The sequence below is a fragment of the Haemaphysalis longicornis genome, unplaced genomic scaffold, assembly GCF_048455015.1.
Source record: "Haemaphysalis longicornis isolate Haplotype H1 unplaced genomic scaffold, Haemaphysalis longicornis Haplotype H1 scaffold_12, whole genome shotgun sequence".
NCBI classification, from domain to species: domain Eukaryota; kingdom Metazoa; phylum Arthropoda; class Arachnida; order Ixodida; family Ixodidae; genus Haemaphysalis; species Haemaphysalis longicornis.
Genome location: NW_027526225.1, coordinates 7430822 through 7450149, shown reverse-complemented (window position 1 = coordinate 7450149; position 19328 = coordinate 7430822). Strand labels below are relative to the sequence as shown.

Genomic DNA, 19328 nt, shown 5'->3' with positions numbered 1-19328 from the left:
AGGTTCGGTGAGGTTATGTTATGTTAGGTTAGGTTACGTTGGGACGTAATATTATTCAGAGAATTTTAGGCCAGCCGACTTTTACGCAACTGCCGTGAGAATTTTGTGGAGGTAATTCTCACGGTTGCTGTGAGATTATACGCAGCCTAATTTTAGCTAGGTGTTTCTCCCGGCTGCCGCCAGAATAGACACTGCCGTTCTGTCTTTGTTAGCAGCCTGTACGACGACTAGCCGTGGAAAATTCGCACGGCAGTTTTGCTTACGTTAGTTTTATCACCTGGGCTTAACTGAACGGACGTGAACCTATCTCCTTTTTTTTGTGGTAGGCCCCTGTGAAACTGTTAGCCTAATCGAATTTAGTATGACCCTAAAATATCTTACGAATACCTCACGTCTTGCACCCAATGCAGCGCTACAGACCACAACCCAACTCGTCTACAGTGTCGACAATTGCAGGACATGTTCCGTAGCTTTCAGTTCAGCTGCCGTCATAGGTGTTCATACGTCAGGTAGGCAATTTTTTGTTCAAGTGTAGACGCAAGGACGGCCTGCTGTTTTTAGCGCGAAACATAGGGACATTTGAAATTTCGGCTACATTTTTTCCTTAATCACCTGTGTCAGTGTCTTTGTTTCTCTTATTGTAATCGCTCGCTCAGAGGCCAGTTTTTGTTTCATTTCCACACTTTTTTTGGCTTCCTTGTTACACCAGTGGCCGACAAACTATTGAAATACAACAAATCGCCCATTTCCAGCGCTGAAACTCCTGCAGGTGTCACTTATGCAGTGCTGTTAAAAGTAGGAGCGACAAGAGTACCCGTAGTTAGGTACAAAAATGGACCATGCCGTCCGTACAACGATTCCCCTCCAGGTGTTCGTTGGGCTGATGAACTGAAATAAATTACCTTGTTTAAGCTCAGAAGAAAACGGTGGTATACGCGTGTTTTCCGTACCTTGCGTATACCACCGTTTTCTTCTAAGCTTAAACAAGGCGATTTAGTTCAGTTCATCATCCCAACGAACACCGGGAGAGGAATCGTTGAACGGGCGGCATGGTCCTTGGATTGAAAAGAAGCCTAAGCTACAGCTTAGGCTTCTTTTCAATCCAATTAGGGCAAGTTACTTTAGAAGAGGTGAAACTTAAACTGGTTGGTACATCAGCGCAACAGACGGCACGGAACGAAAAAGGGGCCAGACACCTGCGCTTTGGGAGGTGGCTCTCTGGAACGGTGAAACCTGGCATTTCATTGGTCTCGCACCACTATGTTAACTCGTGAAAGCTAACGCGGCCGCCGTAGATCGCTTTAGATAGCCGCTGTGGATCGCTAGAACTCGGGGTCAAGCCGAAGCGCCGTGGCGAAGGAGAAAGATAACTGGTTGTATGGAAAAGGGTTACACTACTGGTGTTCCACTCAAGAAAAGTACGCCACTATGTGCATAGGGGAAGGGGGGCAGTGTTTAATTTGATCGTTTGCACGCGCGAGATCCTACTTGAAGCTCCGTGAATACTGTTAGTAGCGGACCTTTTTTAAGATTAAATCTTGTGCGACGTACACTCTCTTACCCGGAAGATTAGCAGCTTGGCTATTCAGTATATTCTAGGTTTTTCTATTCGCAAGTAATAGAGAGCACAGTCACTGCGCTTATTTCTTAATTGGAAAAATTCGAGATGTGCCCTTGATTGCAATATGGCCGAGCAGACAAAAGGTGTTCTTTACAACCCATTGTAACGCGATGATTTCTTTCACGCAACTAGTCCCCTGTACACTGCTGTCAAAATGGCGCCCACAAAAGAAGAGATTCAGTGCCCCACTCCGTAAAATTTCAATGTTTTGTAGCCGCTAGTTCAGCCCCGTTAGCGACACAGTATTCGAAGAACAAGCTGTGCTCGTTCAACATAAGCTCGTTCCAGCGGGAGCTTTTGTACAAGTTCCCTGAAACGAGGCGTTCGTTCAGATGAACTTCGTTCGAGTCGGACTACACTGTCTTACACCGGTTCGATGTCTTCTGTTTGCGCAGCTGAACATGGAGTCAAGCGCGCAGGGCGACACTGCCAGCGAGCAGAGCGACAACAACGCCAAAGCTCAGCCAGGAAACGACGCCGGAAACAGCGGCAACACCAAGAGCAAAGCGGCATCCGGAAGTGGCAGTAACTCCCACGAGGCCTCCCATCACAATCCTGCTCCTGCATCTTCCGTTGTGATCGTCCAGAGCTCCGGTCTTCCCGAGCCTCCTCCGGCCTCCTTCCACTCGGCCCACCCGGCGCCCGGGCCCTTCGACCTGATGCAACACTTCCTGAACAGCTTCATGGCCGCGCCTCCGATGATGACCCCGGACTTCGTGCCGCCGCCACCGCTGCTTCCCATCGTAGCCGCAGCGGAAACAGCGAAGAAAGGTGAGTGCATACGGGAAGTGCACGTACACCCGGCGTCAAAATAAGCCGGGACACGCGAGCGCGTGGCCAAATGAATCGCCGCGACATCTGACGTTGCACATCTGGTGTCGAGACACCGGTGTGCCCGTGCGCGTCCAACCACGCTCGCTAGCCTGTCTTTTCATTCGCTTCAAACGCCAACGCTTGTCACATTCAAAGCTTGGCGCCAGCTAGGGGCCACTTTCTTTGGGCAACCCCTCTTGCTCGCACACGCTTCAGCGGCCGAGGGCGAGGGCGAAGATGCGTTGCTCACTCTGCGCTGCTCTGACAAAGGATACATGGAAACGGGACTGCTATCTTAGTATTAAATACTGCATTGTTTTTTACAAGAAAGCTGTCTATGGCTAGGATCCAGCAGATCGTCTCTGGTAATAGAGCAATGTAGACAATAATGTAGACAAGATGTAGACAGGAATTGCGTCTTAGGCCGAGTTCAGAGTGTTGTCGCAATTGTAGTAATATGTTTAAGTAATGACGTCGTTTGCCGTCTCAGCCAACCGAACTGTGTAAAACGCCGTTTTTACGTGCATAGCGCACGATACGGCTGTTACGTATTTAGTCTGAACATAGCATTAAGCGAACGCACATCATTGTCGCGTGAACGCCCCTCTCACGTTTTCTCCAAGGATCGAGCGCCTCGTGCGGGCGCACCACACTGCCCTTTCCCTTCCCCCACCGCACTCTCTCGGAGAGCGCTGGCTCGCACCACTACGGCGAACCTACTCCCCTCCCAATTTCGCGACTTTCTCCTCCTTTGCTTTCCTTCACTCGTCAGCCTTCCCATCGCTCGTCGGTCACGACGACGCCGACGCGGCTGAGCCCAGAGAAGGGCGCCAAAGGGCTGTTCCTTAAAATGTTTTCCCAGCAATTCATTTGTGTTAGGAGGTGAAGCAGACATTCAGGGGATCATTGTAAGCTTGATCTTTGTAAGATGGCTTTCCCACATCGACTGGTGAACAGTTAAGTCAACCTTCGGAGGGAATACCGTCGCATAAAGTGGCTCTAACGCTTGTTTCATTGAAACTATACCAAAACAAATTATATGACAATTAGCCGCTAAGACGAATCTAACACAAAGCCGGGTTTTATATTTTTCAAAATTGCATGGTTCACAGTGAAATTGTCAATATTGTGTAATTCTCGTCCGCTGTCAGTACATATAGGATTCTACGGGAGGAAAATGGACAGCCCCATGTTTGTTTGTCCACCGGAAGAAAGGTCTAGTTAATCAAAAGCTCATTCAGTCAATTAACCATAGAACTATGCTGAATCCCAAGTTACAACAAACGCGTTTTGCTTCGTGCACCCTTTGGACCCAGCCAAAGCTCACGTTGAGGCTCGGCCCCGCAGCTTTGATGGTCATACTTCTTCACAGAGTGGAAGGGCACTGAATTTTTTGTAATTTTTTTGTCAAACCCAGGACCACGCCGAACCCTTTTCCCGCTTCCCCCTTTTTAATTGTTTCAGAACGTGTGCAAGGTGAAGTCTCATCACACCTTCATAAAATAGATTATTTCTCGCTTCAGGTCGTATTCTGTTTGTGTGCTCATTCTTAGTTAAAAACCAATTGCATGTTTTACTAAGAAAATACAAAAAGTCGTTCCACCGATTGTGATTGATATCTACTGGAACAGCGCGGAGTCGCAGTTACGTCCGTTTTCTACAATACATGGCAATTTCTCTCCGTAGATTGCGTTACAATGACAACAAACTAATTCTCCAGCGTTTACAACTTCACTACCTAATTACGACAAGTAAACGAAACTCGGCATAGCGGTATCATCGTCCTATCAGCATAGTCTCGTAGATCTTGTTTTTGGATACATTTAATAACACATGAGTTAAAGCCGTTTTCTTTAATCATACTCCCTCCGTAGATTTCCATGCTTCGCTGCCCAACAGGCAGTGTCGCAAGGCCAGCTTACAAAGACCAAGCTTCCGCTGATCTTCATAAAGTCGGCTTTACCTGTAAACACAAACGCTTTGCTATACAAGGATACAAGGACACGATACAAGCGATACAAGGACACGATGTAGTGAATCCCAGCCCAAAAACAGCGTCGCTGTTAGAAATACCGAAGTGGGAGAGCATATGTGGGACACAATTTTTTCACCGCGAGACGGGCAAGATTAGTTATCTGTCATAGCAGGGCAGGGCGAGCAACGCATCTTCACTCTCACCCTCGGCCGCTGAAGCGTATACGAGCAAGACATGCTGAGCAAAGAAAGTGACCCCTGGCGCCAAGCTCTGAATGTGATCAGCGCTGCCGTTTGAAGCGAAGTAAAAGACAGGCTAGTGAGCGTGGTTGGACGATCACGCGCACATCGATGTCTCGACACCAGATGTGCAACGTCAGATGTCGCGGCGATTCATTTTGCCACGCGCTCGCGTGCCCCGGCTTATTTTGACGCCGGGTGTACAGTGCGCAACACCCTTGTCTAAAACACTGAGTTCAACTTGAACTGGTTACCTCTCAAAAGTACGGACCCAAACTTGTCACAAAAAATGTTGAGGTCAAAATATATGGTCAAGACTTCAGAATGACACAATATTTTTCTTCAACTGTTTTTTGGCAGAGGCAAGATAATGCTATAAGTCCGAAACCTGTGTTATAGACCAGGGTGTTGCCCTCCGTACTATAAAACGGAAACAGAGAACGTATAACGGAAGTAGACATTTCCGGGTCAACCCGGACTTCGTGCCGCCGCCACCGCTGCTTCCTATGGTAGCCGCAGCGGAAACAGCGAAGACAGGCGCGTTCATAATGGAAGTGCACATTCTATGCAACGGAAGTAGAGAACCTGTAACGTAAGTAGACATTTCCGGGAAACTTAAACAGTTTAGAGTCAGAGACAGTAAGAATATACCGTTCGTGATCTGGCAACGACAAGGTGAACTAACGAACGAAGGGAATGAGGAGTACGGTTTCGGCCGCCGCGTCTCCTTGAATCGACGAGCTCTTCGGCATATTCCAAAATACGGTGGAAAATAATCGACAAACGGCGTTAAGTGCATTGTTAATGCGGCAAAATGCATAGACCAGCACAACTCTATTGGACCTTTATGCACAGCTGCGGCCTTCTTTTCCCCTTTCCAAATTTCCTTCGGTCGCAAGAACCATTACTACACAAGCACTGCTGCTTAACAGCACTGCACTGATGTCATTTCCGGTTACGTTACTTTTAATGACACCACTACCGGAAGTGACGTCGCGGATTTTTCCGGGCATATTTGCGGTGGCCTTAATACTGCGTCCTGTGCGAAGCTCTAAATAATCACGTGACCAACAATTATTTGCACTGGTTTCGCTTTCTTTCTTTAAAACGTTGGCTTTGCCGTATCGCGTTTACAGTGCGCCCCACGGTTGCAGCGAAATTGAACGCATATATTGCTGCGGTGAAACCGTTGTCCGACTGTGCTTGCCTCATTAACCGACTTCTAAACTTTTATGGCTCACATTTTCTTGTGAATCGAATTAAAGGAAACATTAGACTAGTGATCCCCACTTTTATTTATTTATTTATTTATTTATTTATTTATTTATTTATTTATTTATTTATTTATTTATTTATTTATTTATTTATTTATTTATTTATTTATTTATTTATTTATTTATTTATTTATTTAAATAGCTTAAGAGACCAGAGGCACTACATAAGGGGGATGTATACATGAGGTTACAACAGTATATCAGTAAAACAGCATAGCATGGAGCAATGCTAAGAACAAAGTGGCCAATAACACAAGCTACTGTACTAATAACAGTGAATAATAACACGGTAAGCAGTCCGCGGTAACAGGAAACATATTTCAAAAGATAGCAATAAACACCCTCGACGCATACATCGCACAATAAACGTCAACTGTGGCTGCAAATTCTTTTATTCTTCTATGTTAGTAATGCGCAGTGGAAAAGACAGGGTTCTGTTATTATTAACATAGACTCTCCGCCACCCCACTATTAACTGTCGCTGTGCAGCGTTTTAGGCTACGGCGGACAGTCATGCACGCTATAGCTTGAGTACGTAAGACCGCCCAATCGCCTAATAATTACGCACCTGGGCCTTTGCATCCAGCGGGCGCGGATCTGCATGGACCTTTCTGGATGGACTTTACAGCGACAAAGAGTACTTCAATATTAACTGAATGGGGACTAACGCATCGAAGTACGCAGCCTGATAGCTCAGCAGACAAAATTGTAGGAGTCGTGCCGCAGCGGCCGTCAGTCCATGCAGTTCTGGTGTTATCTGTCGAGTCAACCCTTCCCTTTTCTCGCGCCTCGCGCGCTCCTGCACTTTGTCAGTTCACTACTGTATACACTACTGCGGGGCTTACGACGTCTCTGTCTCTTATGTCGATGCTTATGTCATCTCCCTAGATTCTCTGGTGTCATCTCCCTAGATTTTCTAACGCCGCTATTGTTCGACTTATCATCATTGTAACTATTTGAACCATTACAAGTAGATGACTGAGCGTAATTGAAACAACGTTATTCGAACTAAAAGCGTTCGGGTGACACTCAGGCAAATGGATATAACAACCGGACATACATGCTCAGCATCTCAGAGGGAATTTGGTTTCTTTTAACCTGATTTGCAGTGCGTACAGCTCACACGTCTGGATTCTCATTTCTTGCGAATCCAGAAATTATCAAGGCGCAGGAACGCACATAACCTCAGAGATGCATGGGCCAACGCTTTCGCCCGAAATTTTCCGTTTTGTGCCTATTTCAAAACTGGCGCAGTGTTGACAACATGACAGTCGCAGTCTCGCTTTGATGGCTGCATTAATCTCGACGATGCTGACTTATGCTAACGCCGTTCCCAGCAAACGAGAAAGACAACAGCTCGGATGCAAACGGCGTCGAGGTTATCAGCGTGGACGTCGAGGTGTTCGTCGTCCCGAACGCGAATGGCAACGCCACGGCATCGGGCAAGAACAACGCCACAGCGTTGGCAGGAAGCAGCGCCGCCAGGTCTCCGCTGTTTCCCCGCATTTTCGGCCTCCACCTGAACCGCAGTGCCTTCAGAGCCGTCGACATACCTCACGCCAACACGTCCTCGGGGGCGGAGCGCCAAGCAGCCATACCATCGAGGTGCGTGTTCGTGTTCAGCTTTAGCGCGTCCACAATGCGTAGTTCTGCGCATGCGCCATCAGAGCATTCTGTTCACGAAGGAAACTACAAATCCCCGAACTTTACACCTACACAACAAATTGACATCCATTGTTGTTTTTGGAGCTAGGGCTCCATTACACTAGTTACAAAGCCAGAAAACAGTTCGTAGCGTCCGTCTGACCTTCAAGCTCAGCCAAGGTCAAGCCAGCACCTCGTGCGGTTGCGCAGTGAAAGCGTGTATACCCGGTTGCAGCCAGTAGTTTGGGCATGACACGATTCGTTTGCGCGAATTTTCTGTTTTAATCTGCTTACAAAACACTACGTGGACGTCAACCAAACTTGGTGAGAAAACTCAGACGGTGTATCTCATTACGCGCCGTCTTCTTTCTAAACTCGCATGCGCACGGGCTCGTTGCTTCGGCAAAGTGATACAATAGATGAACCATTGCCATTCTTAACTTGTACCACGGTGTAAATTTAGTTCGTTCCAGTGAAAGGAGTGCGGATAAAGGGTCAGGAAGAAAATGTCTTAGCAGTCCGTCCGTTCCGTTCGTTACGTTGTTACCGGGTTCACCGGGACCGGTCTGCGCCTGCGCGCGCGGAAGGGCAAGGAGGAAGGGCGAGGAGGCGCGGACATGGCGAAGGCAGGCGGGGGGAACTAATCCCCCTACTGTGACGAATTCCCAAGTGCCCAGACGGGTCCCGTTCAACACGCTAGCTACAGCTACGTACGTGACGGAACAGACGGACTGCTAAAACTCTCTAATCTAAGGGCGTGGGCCATTAGACGAGGAGACGCTGGATGCATACATGCTTACTCTGCATTTGCGCCTACTGAGCAAATCAGCGTCGGTCTTGTCTGGCGGAGCAATCGTGTTCGCGTTCACTGCGTGCTCTCGGCGATAAAGTGGGGCTTTCGTTCAAAAAACCACGTTTAATTACGTTATACCACGGCAATGTTTTTGTAGCGTGAACTACACTGGCCGAGGTTGAGCAGTTTCGCGTGGCTCCTGGAGAGCCGTGCTGCGCGTGCGCGCAGAGCAGTGACGTCACACGGCCCACAGAACGTTGCTCTCTTCCCGGCGTCTCTCACACACCCCACGAGCCCAGCGTCTTCGCCGACCTCCGTTCCGCACTTGGCGGCCCGGTCCACTTGCTGATCACGCGAGGGGTGGCCCGGTGTGGAACCGATGGCTCGTGCGTCGCAGCAACACCGGCGTGCGTCTGTGGAACCAGCTAGCTCTGGGGCGGTTGGTGACGCTGCGCCGGAGCCGCTTGATAAATCTACATGTGTCACATAACGCGTATACCGTGTGTGTGTCATTGAAGCAGCAGTAAGCATAATAATCAAGCTAATCCTAGACAACCAGTAAAGCTAAGAATAACCAGCTGAACCTTAGCTCACGACAGGTATATCCTGGCATAGCCGAGCTAAGCCACTGCTAATTTGTTATCTGACGAACCCATCATCATTAAGCAACTTCTAGCCTACCTCGGTGACAGCGGATTTTTAGCACATTATCCATAACATATGGGTGACATCAGGGCCAGCCTAAGCAAATGATAGTGACTGTTTCCGTCCTATGAAACTGACGCCTCACCACCGCCGAAAGAGCTAGGGGCATGTTATGAGTCTCCTTGTACTTCTGCGCGTAACCACCGTTATTGTGGCCTCTCAATGCAATTCAAGTTTGCCTCAGGGCCCTCACATCACGTCCCACACATCACAATATTGGCATTCGTATTCCAGTCACAAACATGAGACTGCGTAAAAGCACACATTGCCTCGGCGCTCATTTTGCACCAATAAACCACACATAAACAGACAACACAATCGAACACGCTTTTTGAGTTTTTTTTTATTGCGCTATTTTGCCACAGGGCATCGAAGTAATGTAAAGATAGAAAAGGTAAATAATCTTTTTGTGTTTGTGTTCTTGGCTTGTTTGGTACAACTGCTTCGCACCCTTCCCCCCAATTCTGTCTTTCCCTCATGAAGAGTCTATTTACAGTGAAGCACGCTTTACAGGCTTTCGGGGAAAACCCGCGTCTGCCAATAACACTACCGCTGTAAAAGACGAGCCAGATCTGTTACGAGATCGAAAATTTCAATAGCATTTATATGTTCTCAAGAGAGACTGCGCATAAACAGACGCGAGAAGAGCGTGATAAGAGTCGCTGAACCGTCTGTTCTTCCTTTCCAAACTTTTTATCAACGGACAAACCATTGCGTAGTGAAACCCTATATGTAGGAGAGCGGTTAGGCGTTGCGGAAGGTTAGAAAAAAGATTATTAATTTATCCTTCTCTTGTCCTAATATTCCTGTTAGCATAGGAAATTCTGCTGAGAGTGTACTAGCGTCGGTGAGTCATCAGGAAACGCGCTCCTTCACAGCGTATACGACAAACGCTGAAAGCGCACCCCGAAAACGAAACGAAACGAAACGGCATTAAAAAAAAAGTTCACGCCTGAAGCAACGCTTTTCGTACATATACAATCATGGCCCGAAACATTCTGAACTTTTTACGAGAGCGCATTTCTCGTCCCGAGATAAGCACACTTGAAATCCAATCAAATCAAATATTTTCCATTTCGACGAAAAGTAATGAACGGCCGCTACAAGCTACTTTGGGAAGCAGCGTGACGAGGCGGAGGCACCTGTATTGACAGCAGTGGAAAACACACGAATGAATACATACTATGAAAGCGTCTTCAAGGACGCCGAAAAACCCACATCGCAGTACTGTACACAGAGATAGTCGCACATTCACCAGGAAAACATCAAGGAACACCTCCAAGAAATACTAATACGTACTATAAAAGCATCGTCACAGATCAAACAAAAACACAGGGCATAAAACACGGCATAAAAAGAAAGTATTGTTGTACACAGGAATAGTCGCACAGGTACATATGCGTTCGTTGTTTTACACTACGGTATAACTTGAAGAAAAAAAATCAGTTATCGAACAAATTCATTTCAAAACTATACACTAATACAAACAATAGCAACAAAAATGACCCCAAGCAATTAGAAATCACAAAATCAGACGACAGAAAAACACTTTGTAAACTGTTATTTGCATGCGACCTATGTCTACAGCGTTCTCTATAAATTTAATAGATGGGGCGGTATATAGGTTCTTTATTGAAAAGAACAGTTGTTTCGCGGAGAGGGAACAAAGCACGTCTGCGGGAAACGTGTTTCGTGCCAGTGAGATTTTTTTTTCTGTATCACGGATAGGTCAATATAAAACACGTTAGTATTACTATTTGCCACGCAGTAAGATAACGTCAAACAGTAGTTGTAAAGGTGGTCTACCTTCGTGACCTTAACCCACCAAAGATGTTTTGTACAGCAGCCTGCACTGCAAGGCAGGACTGCGCAGTGGCATATTGTGCCCCCGCTGTTGAGTCCTGTGCCGAGTAGAATCCCCGCGATGCGTGCTGGCTGTACGCCGGGACGATCGACTTATGAACACCGATGGAGCTAACTAAACATGAGGGGTGGAATAGGGGGGGGGGTCTTTGAGGCGCTAGAATGAAACGACGACGACGGCGTTGGGACTCGGCTAGGCCTACGTGGGCTCCTAAACATTCTGCGCTGGCAATGTTGTAAATATTTCTGTAAATACAATAAGTTGCCCCGTAACAACATATACGACGCTCATAGAAGGTGCGTTTATCCGAAGACTTGGAACCTAGGAAGAAAAGCTTTTAGCAGTTGAAAAGCGTTAGAAGATGTACTGCTCAACGGAACGACGAGATATCCTGCTCTCGCGGTGTACACATTTTCGTGAAGACGCGCGTTGCTCGTCTGGGGTGCGAGGTAAAAACGTTGCGGTGTTTTACGCGCAGAAGCTGCATCTGGGCGGTTAAACGCTCCGTAGTGAAGGACTGCGGATCTAGCGCAAGCTATGTAAACTAAAATTTGTTTCTTAATTATTTTTAACAGCGGGACTGTTTAAGTTTAAGCTTTGGCCGTGCCGAACGTTAACAAAAAAAAACCTCCGCTCGACGAAGTGGAGGGAGGAAAAATGTTGGGCCAAGAAGTGTGAGGGAAAGTGGCAAGGAGACAACGAGCAGGTGTGGGGAGTGGCGCCTCAAGAAAAAACTCTTCCGGTGGTCCAAATCGAATCTGGATTTCTCGCGTTATGAAAGCGGCGTCTAACTGATTGCGCTATTCTTGATTTTCTTCATTTACTTTATTTAAAATCGAGTGCTATGCACGTAGTAAAAAGGCAGTCTTTGCCTTTATACATCAGAGGCCATTGACATAACAGCATACTACTCTGTCAAGTGCAACACAGAGATACACTGGTTCTTCTTGAGGTCACGAATGGAAGCGTCTGTGCAATCGCGCCTCCATTGCTTCCCACTTGCTGGATAGCTCATTCTCGGCACATTTTAACAGAGTGCTGGTGTAGGCAAAACTCGTCACAAAAAAAAGAAATTACGCCCACCTCCCCTCGCGGGAACCCTGGTGTGATGCGACGCTGAGGGGGGTTCAAGCGCAAGCGGAGAGCAACCGTCGACCGAAAAGCCGCCGGAGAGCGGCACACCGGTTATATGCGCAGCGCGCCCGAAGGAGAGGAGACCGCGGAGAGAGAGAGTACTGCACATGCGCCGGCGCCAGTATGTCTGCCGCGGCTATGACGCAACACAATCCAACACAATCTACTTTAATCCAATCCTAATCCAATCCAATCCAAGCAAAGCAAAGCCGAGCCAATCCATTCGAATCCAATCCAATGCCCCTCGCGAGAGAAGGGCATCGGAGAGGAGAGGGGGTGAGCGGCGGAGAGCGCAGCTCGCGCGGCGAGAAGAATGGGGGAGGGGCGGTCGACAACAACGCCGACGACGCTGCATGGACAAGGCGAGTGAATGATATGCAGTCGCATCTAAATATTAGCAGTGGCTTACCTCGGCTATGCCAGGGTATACGTAGCGTGAGCTAAGGTTCAGCTTGTTATTCTTAGGTTTCCGGGTTGTCTAGGATTAGCTGATTATCATGCTTACTGCTGCTAAAACGATTTCTAATCCAATCCAGTCCAGTCCACTCCGGTTCAGTCTGGTTCAGTCCGGTTCAGGCCAGTCACTGCTCCTCGCGCATGCGCAGCACGGCTCTCAAGAAGCCACGCGAAACGGCTATCAAGAGGTTCCGGCGCACCGTCAGACTTGGTTACTGCGCAACGGAGGCGCACAGCTGGGCACCCGCCGTCGCCAGTGCGTCTGCCGCGGCTATGACGTCACTCCTCCGGAATGCGCAGACCGGTAAATGTGCAGACCCAATTCTCTACACACCCGTGCTCCAACTGAATTGGATTTCCAATCCAATACAATACAAATCCAATCCAATTCAATCCAACCAATGCTCCTCGCGCTTGCGTAGAACGGCCCTTCAGGGTCCACGCGAAACAGCTCAACCTCGGCCAGTGTAGCTTACCCTACAAAATACGTCCACGCGGGCTATGCTCCCTCCAAACAGAGGACGTGATTGCGCTATTATCGCATTCGGGGCGCACAGCATTTCCTTTGGGTTCGTAGCGCGGGCGTTGAAGTGGACTTTGGCTTCGGTCTTTGGCAGTTCGGATTTTGGACTTTGGGAGGGTAGATTGTGAACTTTAATTTGACTCCGTTTGCATAGAGAAAGCAGAAAGGGGCAGATCTAAGAAAAGCCAAGCGAGAGCTAGTGAAGACCACCAGCTGCGCTGTTTCCTCAGTCTTCGCATCTCAACTGCAAAGGCGGCCGAATTTTTTCAGTGCAGATAGGATATGTATCTGTAATAAGCAAACTCTGTTGTAAGTCTCTTTTCATGGGTCTGTAAAATACTTGTGCACGATGATTTTTTCGCTTGTGAGTCATGAATTCCCACAGGAATATGATCTTTTTAGATACCCGTACCCTTTTTTTTTTTTTGCTTCCGGTCGCAAAAACTTCCGCTGTGGCTGATATGCGTGTAGGCGTTCAATAGATAGCCAGGTGACACATTGCGCCATCTAGGGGCACTTTTGCATACGCATCACCGTTCTTTAGAGGCAAAGGGTTGCATAGGTGGGTTGGACATGTGCTGTACAGGTTCTGCCTCGGGCTAGCAAGCCGTCGATCCGCATTCGCGTCCAATGCGCTCTGTTACTAAAGCGAAAGCCGCCTATCTCTGTTCAAGAAAAGTCTAGAAGAGAAAATCCTAGTGAGGTCCGTAGACCCGCACAGAAAATCGGAGCGCGCGCAGGGAAAGGGAAACAACAGCGCCGAAAGGGGGGAGGCTGCTGCCGCTCAGGCAATACTAGTCGTTTGAGAGATTACCGATGGTATGTTGTACTAGAAGAGCGAAGTGCGTCGTTCGAGGCTGGTCGGGGGAGGGGGGGGGGGTCCATTTTGCGATGAAAAGTTCTGCTTAGGAGCTCCTAGGATGAGCAGCGTCCCTAGCGGCGCGGCCGCTGCTCACCAGTCGGCTTCACAAGTTTTGTTAGTTATCTTTATTCATAGCCTTAATTAATCTTCTCCATTTGTGGCACAAAGTTTTACAAAACAATTTAAATAACTCCAGAGTTTAAACCCGTTGGTTAAGAAAATGTAGGTGGCGCTGGCTGCAACAGTTCTTCGGGAAATGCATGCACCCTGTACATTTTTTTCATCGTAAAAGGGACCCTCGCTCTCCACTGGCTCATCCACCCCCCCCCCCCCCCCCCCCGAAACGTTATGCTATGCTATGAGTTTTTTTAGATGCGACGCATCTCTTGCTCTGAGGCATGTCCCTCCTGCGTCGGCGTCGGCGGCGTCCGCACGCCACGTGCGCATGCGCGACTCTCCTCCGCTCTTCTCTCCGACAGCTGTGCGCAACACTCCCACTCCGTCTCATTATCATAAACAACAGCTGCGTGAGCGTGCTTCGCTCGCTTCACTCCGCTCCCGTCGCGCAAGTGCGCGCATGCGCGACTCTCCTCCGCTATCTCCTCTCCTTCAGGCGCTGTGAATATAAAGCGGGTAGCGCGCTGCGGCGGTTCAGTCAGCGCTCGCTCTCGTTCGACTTCGCGTCACTTGGTGGCCAGTGCCGGTAAAACACGTGTACACTTTCATTTCGCGTATGCATGTGCATGAAAAGTAAAATTACGCCCATCTTCTCGCGTATGAGAACACTCGCATGTGATGGAAATGCATCATACGCGTTCACAACACGTTTCACCCGATTTATAGAATCAACCCAACGGAAACACCAATTGAACCCTCCGATGCGTCGCATCACACCAGGGTTCCCTCGCGGGAAGATGGGCGTAATTTCTTTTTTTTTTTTTTTTGGGGGGGGGGGGGTGAATTAAAAGGGCCCGAAACTGTCTGACGTGGGGTGCCGACACCTTACTAGGCCCATTGGGTGGGGAAGGGGACATGAAAGGAGTGGATAGCGGGAAAGATTAGGGGGAAATTTAAATAAGGTAAGAGATACGCCTTTACTATCTTCTAGTGCTCTGGACTGACGAGGGCGAACAGGAGTCAACAAGGACTTTAAAGAAAGACCTGCCCGTTTCACCAGATGGTATACGGTTTCTGCCTGTACAAAGTGATAGCAGTGTGCCGTACGATCTTATCAAGGCTCTAGGCCTGCATGCCATTTGGAGGTCGAGGATGGCCGTACGCCATGCTGATCCTAAAGCGCGCACTGTGAGTAAATACTTTGCACAAAGTATAACCATGCTGTATGAAATCCACAAGGTAGAAGACCCTGACCACGAATGGCTGCCAGTTTTGGAAGAGCTGTGTACTTTTGATGTGTAAGTTTTTCCGTCAGCCAAAGCATGGCAGACGGTTTTTAATCTATCCTTGACTTGACGTGTGTTTTGAAAAACGGCAATAAAAAAATTTAAAAAGCGAACAGGAATTAAGTGGTGACAGACGCGGCCACAAATTTCAACGCAAAGTTTAAGAGCTGATGATCAGGAGGTCCAAGGTCTAGGTTGTTTTAACACAAGTTGTTTTAATCACCCCCGTAATTTTTTGTTCTTGTTCTTCTACGCCTTGTGCGTGTTTCAATACTCGTGTTCTTCATCGTTTTCCGTCGGCCCCGCATTTGGACCCGCAACCTACCACCTGTGAAGGCACGGTTAAGTATCCACCGAGCGGATGGTTCTTCTGAACCATGAATTTTCGGACATTTTTAGACTCCCAAAAGTGCCCTGGGACCCCGTTAGACGCATACTTTTTTTTTTTTTTTTGCGGCTTGATGTTTGACGTTTCATCCTAAGCAAACCTTGTGGGCGTTCGGCTTTCCTGCCAAGCAGAAACATCGCGCGGAGAAGTCAACACATTTTTGACGGCCGAGCAAGGTCGTCAGGTATTGAAACCTTTTAAAGCGAAATCTTTCTTTGTGGGACCGCCGGCGTCCTGTCAAAAAACCAATGCATTTCCCCGTAGACCGGGTGGTGGGCCGAAAAGCTCTGACAAGATCTCTGGTTTATTCGGGCGGGAAACCGGGCCCATTTCATTGTACCAAACGGTTACTTGAATATTGCGAAAAAGGGGTGGTTCTAAGGGACGGTTCAGTACAAGCATCGATCACCAAGAAAGAGTACAATAGTAAAGCTTTATCTCATACCCCACGTATCGGTGTACATTTCGATCGTTCGTAGATAAGCGTCTACTTAGTGCGCGAAAATTCGTCGCATGGGTTCGTTCTTCGTTCCTGATTTGAAACTTAGGTCTGACGATTGCTTGGACGCACTTTCAGCGAAGTTTTGACGCACTTTTGACGCAGTGCCGATGTGAGAAAGCTTTCGCCAGGTGTCAGGCAAGAGATGACTTAGCACACATGTGGCATTGTCCGCAGGAAGCGACACTAGGTCGCCGCGTTAATAGCAGTGAGCAGCTGGAGACCGTACTGCGCAGTTCATACCCGGAGGACCAACTCTGGGGCGTCCATCTGGCCGGAGCAGTGGCGTAGCCAAAAATATGCTTCGAGGGGTGTATTACGCCCCCAGTAAAAAAAATTAAGGAACGCCTTCGCTCAAACAATGCCTTAGTCATTTTTATGTTTTAATAAATCCTGTAATTTAATAAATTACAGCGAACACGGCATTACATGCCTTGTTCGCTGTAATGTCGACAAAAAATAAGAGAGCACACAAGAAACCCAGGAACATTTTGTCAACAAACTGACGCTGCTCTTATCTTAGGTGTTGCGTCTGTCTGTCTGTCTGTCTGTCTGTCTGTCTGTCTGGCTGTCTGTCCGTCTGTCCGTGTATCTATCCATCTATCTATCTATCTATCTATCTATCTATCTATCTATCTATCTATCTATCTATCTATCTATCTATCTATCTATCTATCTATCTGTCTGTCTGTCTGTCTGTCTGTCTGTCCGTCTGTCCGTCTATCTATCTATCTATCTATCTATCTATCTATCTATCTATCTATCTATCTATCTATCTATCTATCTATCTATCTATCTATCTATCTATCTATCTATCCAATCTAATCTAATCTAATCTAATCTAGCTCTCTCTCTCTCGCTCTCTCTCTCTCAGGGAGCCTCTTCAAAACGGCGCCGCTAAGCAGCAAGTTCCGGATGGCCCCGTCTGGGGCCAGGTCTCCAGCATGGGCATCGTGCTTCTGACGCTGCTGGTCCTGGCCTGCATCCTCTCCTGCGCCCTGGGGGTGGTGTTCACCATCACCTGGAGGAAGAGGCGGCTGCAACGCGGTGCCGGAAGCACCTCTTTCTGGATCACCAAGACAGGGAAGCTCAAGCTCCGACGCGCTGGCGAACGCGGAGAAGTGATCGTGCCCGTCTCGCGAATCGGCGATTCGTGGAGGGCGTAACGGAAGGCGGTGGTGGCTGGAATTCAACGGGGGGGATGTGCGATTGGGGGTTTGCGCGGGGAAAAAAATCGAAGTGGGGGTGGTTGTGGGCGCCGCTTAGGGGTTAGTCCTGTCATTACAAGGCAGTGTGTCCTCGACAAACGCTGAAGCTGCGTCCGGTCTATTGGCTAAGAAGCAGTTTGGCAACACTGTGTTAGGGTGAGCTCTGAAGTAAAAAATCGAAGTGGGGTGGTTGTGAGCGTCACCTAGCGGTTCGTCCTGTCACTGCGACGCAAGTGAGAGCCCTGTGGATCGACAAACGCTAATGCAGCGCCCGGTAGACAGGCTAAGCAGTTTGGCATCACTGTGTCATGTTGAGCTTTGATTGACTACTTTTTTTTTTGCGAGGGGTTTGTGAAGTCCTCGTGTGGGGCGCGCTTCGGTGCAAAGCACCATAGCAGGCAGGCATTCCTCGAATGACGAGTAACAGCTAAGGCCGAAGGTAACGATCCCCGGGCGTTACCTTCACGTTTTCACGTCCTGTGCTTGCATGAAAATGCAACGCCATGTATCGCAATATCATTCGGCTTAGGGTGTGTCCTGGTTCAAGTCATCTGGCAAAACACAGTAACCGCTATTTGGAATTATCTGGTAACAAACGTAGCACTGAGTAAAAAGGCAGCTTTTGTAGGTTTTCATTAAAGCGCTTCAAACCAAAAATATGATCCGGGTCCGGGCACAGTGATGTCAAACTGCTGCGATAATTAACGGAGCAGTTCGTTAATTAGCAAGACAGTTATTCATTAATTGTTGCTTCGTTAATCATTCGAGCATGAATGTTCCGGTTCAGGACACAGTGTTGTCAAAGTGCTTTGTGTAATTAACGAACTGCTCCGTTAATCATAAGAGCATTGATCTTACCAGCTTGTGGAGTAAAGGGCATTGGGACAAACGGAGCGACAGCGTGTAGCAGGAAGATTGTAAGACATGTGCAACGAGGCGCGAACGGTCCCAGTTGAAGCAAGACAGCCCGTGTGGACTGACGTTGACAGGCACCACCACCCTATGTAATTGGCATGTGGACTTCAAACTAACCGCCCCCCTCCCACCCCCCTCCCAACCCTTTCAATCGCACATCCCTTGTTGAATTTCTGGTGACGTGGACTGAAGGACTGGTTAGAACTTTTTTCGCTGCTGCTGCAAGCCACATTGGAAAACAGCGAGAAATAAATCGTTCTTTTTCTTACACTGGTGTTCTCTTTGCTATCACTCGCATGTGCCGAAAGTGTTCACAATACGAGTGTTTAAAGGTGCTTGTTTTTCAATAAATCCACATAGAACGTTTTGGCGTACACAAGCGGTTGTAAACGTACTACAATTCAGCTTTTAGATGCGAAGCATCTAATGGTCGGGGCTATGTCCATCCCTTGTCGTTGTCGTTGTTGCGCCGTCCACACCCCCACTGCGCATACTCTGCTTGCTTAACGCCCGCTTCCTTCTATGGCTCCTGGAGCCAGGGACGTACCCAGAGGGGGGGCCCGGGGGGCCCGGGACCCCCGAAATTTTTTGGGCCACACCCCCCTTTCCCGCGCCACCTCTCATCGTCCCTCGCACACATTCTAAAGCGACGCCATACGAATCCTGGGCTTGATACCTATTTGAGGCGCTTTTTTTTTTTCCGGAATGAGCCAAATCCACCTAAGGGGAATTTGAGGGGGGAAAAACGAAAGTTTGGAACCGGGCCTAAATGCAGTGCTGTCAAAACTATTAAATGACATGTTTCACATGTCAGCTAGGGGAAATCTATAGCGACAAGTAATTAATAATTATGCGGAGAATGAGCAATATTAAGATAAGTTCAGATTTGGCTCGTACTCATTTGAAACAGACAAGTTGGTGCGGCATTCTTATGAAAACTTTAGAATCGACTTTCAAGAACGGTACGATACAGTTTCAAGTAAAAAAGGCAATAAACATGCAACAGAGATTA

At 48.2% G+C, this 19328-nt stretch overlaps 1 protein-coding gene across 1 annotated transcript in view; it reads left to right on the top strand.

Annotated features, from left to right (window-relative positions):
* Window positions 1-16383, top strand: part of LOC144162229 (uncharacterized) — a 17481-nt gene extending 1098 nt beyond the window's left edge. The window contains exons 2-4 of the mRNA XM_077692692.1: window positions 1954-2392; window positions 7260-7527; window positions 16371-16383. Coding sequence (XP_077548818.1) covers window positions 1954-2392; window positions 7260-7527; window positions 16371-16383 — 720 coding nt within the window. The remainder of the gene's footprint in view (window positions 1-1953; window positions 2393-7259; window positions 7528-16370) is intronic.
* Window positions 16384-19328: the final 2945 nt, after the last annotated feature.